Here is an 8686-nt window from a genome sequence, read left to right as displayed (position 1 = left end):
TTTGTCCCTGTTTTCTTTTTTTGGAGGAAGACAAGGGCCCCTGTATGGTGAGGCAGCTGGGCTTGTTAGGGACCACACCATCCAGATGGGCCCAGTGCCAGGAGCTGATGGCAGACATGTCCTTGGAAACAGCCTCTTCTGAGGCCAAGGACAGGCCCTCAACTAGTCTGTCTCATCTCCCTCAGACGGCTGCTGTGTTCTAGCACCTTCACCAACCTGCTCATCTCTTGCCTGGGCTTTCAGCACAGCTTGAGAGGGCTCCCATGTGGAAGGGGAGAAACGTGTGGGAGCGGCTAAGGAGCATAGCAGGCACTGGCCTTACCCTGAGAGGAAGGAAGACTGCGTGTGGGTGCAAGAAGCCAGGGAATGACGGGTAGTAAAGTGCGTTGTGTGAAAGCAGAGGCAGGAGGCTGGCTGAGAGAAGGCCAGGCCCCTAATGTTCAAGGCCACCCAGGCCTGGAGCTAACCCTATTAGGTCAGGTACTGAAATTATCCTGGGATTTCTGTTATTTTCACCACCCCAAACATGGAGACGAGGAAGAGGAAGAAGAGGAGGAGGAGGAAACATGCAGCACAGGGTCAGCTTCAAAGTTTCCAGGCCCTGGTGCTTCAAAAAATATCAAAGGGGAAAAAAAATTCCTTAATGCCACATCTTCTGAGATGACAGCAGCCTGGTTGAGCTTCTCTGCCCCAGCCTTGTTAACATTCAGCAGAGGGCGAGGAGAGGCCCCCCCCCAGCACAAACAGCTGGAGCACCAAGCCCACTCCTCCAACCCTGGGGCTCTTTGAGGACCCTGTGCCCTGGGCTTCGGTCTAAAGGTGCTTGAGTCAGGATGCTGCACAGCCACTCACCCACCCCAGGCCAGCAAGCTCGGGGATGCATGGGCACTGCTCCTCAGCCCTTCCCCAGGCTGTCAGAGCACACAGGGAGTCATCTGTGAGCTGGGATGTGTGGAGGGGTGAGCAGGAAAGGGCAGGAGGAGGAAAAGCAGCAACACAGCAAGCAGCAGCCTCTTCCTGGGCACAGTTACTAAGGCACGTGACCATGGTGAGGAGGATCCTCAGGACGGGGGCTTGGAGCTGCAGGAGCCGCCCAGGGCACAGTCTGTGCCTCTCAGGCTCTCTTCCGTCACCACGAACTCAGAAGGGGCAACTTGCCCAAACTGCCAGTGACCAGATGGCATTCCATGGCATCTGAGCTACTCTGCTGTCTCAGGGATGGCTTGCCTCAGGCCTCTGTGGGGAGCAAGGAAACCAGAGCTGCCTGGGAGAAAACCCAGAAGGCAGCATGGAACTTCCACTTATGCTCCAGGGACACAGGGAAAAACTGAGGCTGGAAGGCTGATGCTGGAAGTGAGAAGTTGCATATTAGGAAGACAATCATTATCAGCCACTTTCCTTCCCTCCCTCGGGATCTTCTAGACGCTTCTCAGGCACTCTCACCCCAACAGGGCCAAGAGCCTATGCCTCTGAGCTGGACAGCTGGGAGCCAGAATGGTGTCGCCATGATTTTCCAAATCGGCCAAGGAAATGCACTCCCAGTGTCAGCAATCCCAGGGCCCTGTGATTCTTACCCAAACTGCCCTAATGAGAGGCACTTGACTACAGAGCTTTCATCTTGGATCTGCTCCTACCCAGGAGAGCAGTGCCAGCCCTCAAAGGTAACAGGCTAGACCCCAGGTCAGCCTCCCATAGGGCAAGGGGCAGCAGTGCAGCCATTTAGGCTTGTAGGACACCAACAAGCCTATGTGACAGGGAAACCGGATGGGTTAGGGGGAAGGCACGAGTAAACACAGTGGCACTCAGGTCCACGCAGGCTGTGGAGGCTGCCACCAAAAAGCTGGCTAGAGGGGACCCCAAGGGCTCAGGGAAAGGAAGGGTTCAATCCAGCACATTCAAATATGTCCCTGACACAGATGGGAGGGCAGGGCCAGGCAAAAAGCCAGCTCCTCCAGCTGTCCAGCAGGCAGATGGCAAGAATCTTCCTTTGAATTTCCAGCTAGGAGGGATGCAGGCCCTCAGAGACACTTAGATACAAAGGTGGTAGCTCAGGTATCCGGGCAGGTGGCTGGAGAGCACAGGTGCTCAAACCCACAGGGCGAGGGAGGAAGGGCAGAGGACCATCGCAGAAAGGAGAGAGGCTGGCAGCAGCCCTCAGGCTTCTTTCAGCAGTGGAATATCTGCAGGAGCAGGAAAGGAGAGAACAGCAGTTAGCACACATGGGTCTCTCTACAGCATACATGATCCCACTTTAACTGTCTCCAGGCAGCTGCTAGTCTAAAGAAATGAAATGTCTTACTGCCATGTACTTCTAGATAGCTTAACCACCCCCACTCTTCTTCTTTTTAGGCCTTTCCACTCATTTCTCCCACTGCCTATGTGTTAGTTTGAATGTTCAATGTGACATGCAAACCCCTTCTGGTTCCTCCAACTTGAACACTCCTCTCTGCTCCAGTTCTATCTAGCTGGTCACTTTCCTTTCACTCCTCAATCTCATCCTACTTGGTCCCAAAGTCCTGCTCAAGTCCCACCTCCTCCTCAATGCTGTCTGTCATCTGTGTGACTTCAGGTAAATCACTTCCCCTTGCTGGGTCTCAATCTCCTCCCATATCATAAGGGGTTAGATTGATGCCTCAAAGTCATGCCTCCCTATGGCCTCTTGGTCCCAGACAGCTCAGACATGGCCTGCAATGAGTTGCTTTTTTCTGACATTCAACGTGCCTTGTTTTCTGAACCCTTCATTTTGACACAGATGCTACGATTTCTGGCTTATTATTTCTCAGGTGTAGGTCCCACCTTCCCAACTGACTACCACTTCATCCAGGCAAAGAGCATGTTTCATATTTCTCTGCATCATCCTTGAGACCTAACCTAGCACCAGACACAAGACACATGGAACAAAGCAATGCAGGGAGGAGAAGGGAAAGTGCAGGGGATCATCTTGGCCCTTTCGAGAAGGTAAGGCCTGAGACTTGTGCTTGGGCACATCTCACAGTACGTCTGTCCATGGGGCTGATTGGCTTCCACATTTAAACCTGGGTCAGCTATTAAATGGCCCTTTCCTATCTCTATATCCAACCAAGAAAAATGAATGCATGCTGCTGGTAATCAGGAAACTCCATAAACATGATCTGCATTTAAGAATGTTCAACTCCTCAGATATTCTAAACCTTTAACACTCACTGTGCCAGGGTTCCCAGGAAGCATGAAGTTTCTTCTAAGGCTATTTTAGGGGTCCTTTACAAATGCACGAGAACTCACAGGTGAAAATAAAGCATCTAGCTTTATTTTGCAGCCTGAACCACACTGGGATTCCACTTGAAGATATTTTTCACAGAGATAACACCAATCTCAAAGTCAAACTCTCCAGGCTTTAGCAAAAACAAAACCAAACTCACTGCCGTCGAGTAGTTTCTGACTCAAAGAGAACCCACCACCCTTGGGTTTCTGAGGCGGTATCACTAAAAAAGTAGACTGCCTAATCTTCCTTCTGAGGAGTGGCTGGTGGGTTTGAACCACCAGCTTTCTGGTTAGCAATGAAATGTCTTAGGCACTACACTACCAGAGCTCCCACAATTTTACTTTGTGGCTTTTTTGTCACAAAGGGGCTCAAGTCTTCTGGGAGGCAGCAAGACACCTTATAAACACAGGCTTTGGAGCCAGGACTGTCTGGATTCAAATTTCAGCTCAGCCACTTAACAGAAGGCAAGTGACTTATTTGCTTGAAGCCTCAAGTTTCCTTGTTTGTAAGATGGGGATGGTAATAATACCTACTTCTCAAAATCATTGTCAAGTTTAACTGCGATAGAGCAAGAAAACCAATGCGCACAGTACCTGGCACTTATTATTCCTATTTAAAATGAAGTCGCTGTCTTTTCTGAAAGAGTCAAGGCTCCTGTTTCCTCTGTAATACGATCCTAAGCCACCCTGTCATTCTTTGCCTTCCAGAAACAAAAAATTATAATAAAAGGACAGACACCTCTGTCCCCAACCAGCTATCCAGCCTTTAATTGAGTATAGGCCTGTGGCCATGAATAAACAGTCTATGAGACTCTGGACTCAAAATGCACAGACAACAATTCCCTATAAAGAGCCTGAAGCCCTCCCTGGAGCTCTGAGAGAGAAATCTTACTTTTTCACAAAAAGAGAGAGACCATCTCTCCTACCCCAGGTGCTATTTTGCTTGGCCCCAATGATGTCAGTGGGGGTCATTATCAGAAAGGCTCATGGTCTTTCTTCATGGTCAGCAAGGACCCTCTGCAGCTTATAATTCATCAGCAGCACAGACCACCTACCATCTGTATACTCCTCTGACGTGAGGGATAGAAGGCTCTGTATGTCACTGTTCTCAGAATCTGGTGCTTCTTTGTGTATGGGGCGGCTGTTCCCTGAGCCAGCCACCCAGGAAGAGGTGGTTGCCTGATGCACCATCACAGTCTCGGAGCCCCGGGAGCCCCAGGCTTCACATAGTCCAGAGTGGCCGGGGGCCTCATCTTCTCCACCCGCAGAGGAGCAGGCGCCCTGGTCCTGCAGCTGCTGCTCCCTCGGCACACTCCTCTCACTCGGCCCAGACCCTTCTGACAGCACAATTTGTACTCTGGGGTCAGCGGGCGGCACACAGTGACCGGAACTGCCATATACAGCCTCTTCATATGACGGCAGTGCAACCTGGACGCCATCCACCATAATGGAGACCTGGTCCCCAGACACCCCCTGGTCACGTCTGGATCCAGAGAAGGAAAAGAACAAGAGAAGAATTTAAATAAGTAACAGATCAATAATAGCTCTAAGTGCTCTTACACACTTTGCCACAGTTGAGTCCTCACCGGAGCCCTCTGAGACAGAAATTCAGCTAGAATGCTGAGGAGGCTCAGGGAAGTTAAGTAACTTGCTCACAGTCACACAGCTGTATTGAATTCCAGCTCCATCTGTCTCTAACCTCTGGGCACCCGGCACTTGGTTCCATGCAAAACTAGAAACCTAGGAACCCAGAAATAAAGCCATTCATTCAGCATAGCTAGGAGAAGAAAGTGAGGGAGTCCTGGGTCTTGAATGAGACATGGGACTGGAAATCAGAAGTAATCTGTTCTTTTGTCTCAGCTACTTTTTTTTTTTAAATTTTGCTTAACTATTTAAAAACTATATGTGAATTACAACACAGAGATAGGAAAGAACACACAGAAAAATGCACAGCTCACTGATTGATCACAAAGGTAACACTGAAAGAGAACTCTGTCAGCACCCCAGACAGCCTTGGACCTGTCTCTATCACTTCTCGTTTCCTTACCACCAAAAGTAACCACTAGCCTGATTTTCATGGAAATCATTCTTTGCTTTTTATTTTATTAGTGTCACCACCTAAACACAAATTCTTCAAGACTGCTGTTCAATTCTGCCCATTTTCCATCTTCATACGAATGGGACTACACTACATTTTTGTGTGTCTCTGTGTGTGTGTCTTGCTTTTTTGCTCGACATGATGTAAGATTTATTTATGCAGACACCTTCTTTTCGATCACTTTTGTGTGTACATATGTATGTATCTGCATACACACACTTTTTTCTGAACCAGTTGAAAGTAAGTTGAAAATATTACTTAGCATGTACCTCCTAAGAACAAGGACATTCCTCTCCTATATAACTCCATCATCAAATCCAAGAAGTTTAACATTGGTATACTATGACTACAATACAAAAATTCCCAACTGTCTAAAAGTACATCCATTTCAGCTATTGCTGTCTTCGTTTCAATTCAGGACCTAATTAAGGATCATGCATCGTATTTAGTTACCAGGATTCTTTTCATCTCCTTCAAACTAGAATAGTTCACTCATTTTTTTTTTTTCTTTTTTTCATGCTATTGACATTTTTGTAATAGTTCAGGCCAGCTGTCTCTCAGAATTTTCCACAATCTGTATTTGTCTGACAGTGTCCTCAGGATTAGATTCAGATTAATTTCCCCCAAACCACCCCTAGATTTTCATTTTATTACTTTTATTTGTGGTAAAATACACACAATATAAAATGTGCCATTTTAACCATTTCAAGTACACATTTCAGTGGCATTAATGTTACTTACAACGTTGTATCATCACCACTATTAGTTTACAGATATTTTCATCATGTCACACAGAAATCCTATACCCATTAAGCAGTAATTTCTCATTCCCCCTGCTCCTAGGCCAAAGTAATAACTGATTTACTTTCTGTCTCTATGTGTTCTGGTTACCTAGTACTGCTCTGACAAGAATATACCACAAATGGGATGGCTTAAACAAACAGGAGTTTATTCTTACAATTTGGAGGCTTTAAGTCCAAGGTCAAAGTGCCAGGCTCTAGGGGCTGGGTGAAAGCCCCTCAACCCTGGGGTCCAGCTCTGCCTCCTGCTCCCAGCCCACTGGAGCTAGAGGCAATTCTTCACTCAGACAGCTGCTGGCTGCTGAGGCTGAGAAGCCCCAAGGTTGACAAGTAAAAAGGCACAGTCCTGATGTTACCAAACCACATGGCCGGCCATTAACTTAAGTGCATTGTAAGTCCCAAGGTCGGCAGAGCGTGGCAGGCTGCTGAGCGACAACATGGTTACATGCAGGGTCCAAGCGTGCCACAGGCTTGAGACCATTCCCAAGGCTTCTCCTTAAATACAGGAAGCAGACCACATTCCCAGAGGCAGCTACTCAGCTGCTTGTGGTAGATCCCACCATGGCGTTGATTGCCATTCTCATCATAGGGAATAACTACCACCAACTGCCCAGCCACTTGACCAGGCCCAGCCAAGTTGACACACAAACGGAACTACCACAGTCCTCAAAGTGCCATCTTTGTTTTTGATGTCACTTCTTTTGCAGAAGAGTCTTCTGCAGCAGATTTGTCCATTGCAATACATCATTTGATTTCATAACTGTGCTTCCACAGGTACTGATCGTGGTTCCAAGTAATATCAAATCCCTGACAACTTCAGTCTTTCCTCCATTTATCATGATATTGTCCAGTTGTAAAGATTTCTGTTTTCTTCATATTGAGGTGTAATCCATACAAGTCTGTAGTCTTGGATCTTTATCAGTAATAGCTTCAAGTCTTCTTCACTTTCAGCAAGCAAAGTTGTGTCATCTGCGGGTCCCAAGTTGTTCATGATCTTTCTCCAATCCTGATTCCACATTCTTCTTCATATAGTCCAGTTCCTTGGATTAACTGCTCAGTGCACAGATTGAATAAGTATGATGAAAGAATAAAACCTAAATGTGATGCACACCTTTCCTGATTTTAAACCATGCAGTATTCTCTTGTTCTGTAGAATGACTGCTTCTTGGTCCATGTACAGGCTCCGCAAGAGCACAGTTAAGTGTTCTGCAATTCCCATTCTACACAGTGCTATTTGTGTGGATAACAAATTATGAATAACATTGAGAAGAATGGGAATTCCAGAACACTTGATTGTACTCATGAGGAACCTGTACATAGATCAGGAGGCTGTCATTCAAACAGAACAAGGGGATACTGCATGGCTTAAAATCAGGAAGAGAGTGCATCCGGGTTGTATCCTTCCACCATACTACTTCAATCTGTATGCTGAGCAAATAAACCAAGAAACTAGATTACATAAAGATGAACTGGCATCAGGATTGGAGGAAAACTCGTTAACCTGCAATATGCAGATGACACAACTTCGCTTGCTGAAAGTGAGAATGACTTGAAGCACTTCCTAATGAAAGAAGATTAAAGATTACAGTCTGCAGTATGGATTACACCTCAACATAAAGAAAACAAAAATCCTCACAACTGGTCCAATAAATAGCTTCATGATGGATGGAGAAAGGATTGAAGTTGTTAAAGATTCCATATTACTTGGTTCCACAATCCACACCAATGGAAGCAGCAGTCAAAATATCAGATGACGTATTGCCTTGGGCAAATCTGCTATAAAAGACCTTTCTCAAGTGATGAAGAGCAAAGATGTATCCTTAAAGACTAAGGTGCATCTAACCCAAGCCATGGTATTTTTAATCACCTTTTACGCATGTGAGAGCCAGATAATGAATAAGGAAGACTGAAGAGTAGTTGATGCTTTTGAGTTGTGGTGTTAGAGAAGAATGCTAAGAGTATCATGGACTGCTAAAAGGACTAATAGATCTGTCCTGGAAGAAGTACAGCTGGAATACTTCTTGCATGCGAGAATGGCCAGACTTCGTCTCACTTACTTTAGTCATGTTGTCAGGAGGAACCATTTCCTGGAGAAGGATATTATGCTTGGTAAAGTGGAGGGTCAACGAAGAAGGGGAAGGCCCTCAACGAGATAGAATGACATAGTGGCTGCAACGATGGGCTCAGGTATAGCAAGAATCATGAGGCTGGCACAGTACTGGGTAGTGTTTCATTCTGCTGTGCACAGGGTCGCTATGAGTCAGAGACAACTCAACAGTGCCAAACAACAACAGCATTATTCATAATTTGTTATGATCCACACAGTTGAATGCCTCTGGATAGTCAATAAAACACTAGTATCCTCTGCTTTCAGCCAAGATCCATCTGACATCAGCAGTGATATCCTGTGTTCCATGCCCTCTTCTGAATCCAGCCTGAATTCCCGGCAGTTCCCTGTCAATGTACTGCTCCAGCCATTTTTGAATTGTCTTCAGCAAAACTGTACTTGTGTGTGATATTTATGATATTGTTTGATAATTTCCTCTTT

General features: G+C 46.4%; 1 protein-coding gene across 1 annotated transcript in view; it reads right to left on the bottom strand.

The window, feature by feature from the left end:
• Window positions 1-2154: 2154 nt before the first annotated feature.
• SUSD6 (sushi domain containing 6) overlaps window positions 2155-8686 on the bottom strand; it is a 68399-nt gene continuing 61867 nt past the window's right edge. The window contains exons 4-5 of the mRNA XM_007942326.1: window positions 4296-4723; window positions 2155-2180 (exon numbers count right to left, since the gene is read on the bottom strand). Of these exons, the coding sequence (XP_007940517.1) occupies window positions 2155-2180; window positions 4296-4723 (454 nt within the window). The remainder of the gene's footprint in view (window positions 2181-4295; window positions 4724-8686) is intronic.

The sequence above is a fragment of the Orycteropus afer genome, unplaced genomic scaffold (assembly GCF_000298275.1).
Source record: "Orycteropus afer afer isolate SDZICR_OR568_19922 unplaced genomic scaffold, OryAfe1.0 scaffold00088, whole genome shotgun sequence".
NCBI classification, from domain to species: Eukaryota; Metazoa; Chordata; class Mammalia; order Tubulidentata; family Orycteropodidae; genus Orycteropus; species Orycteropus afer.
Note: the sequence above shows the minus strand (reverse complement) of the source record. Positions and strands in the feature narration are given on the sequence as shown.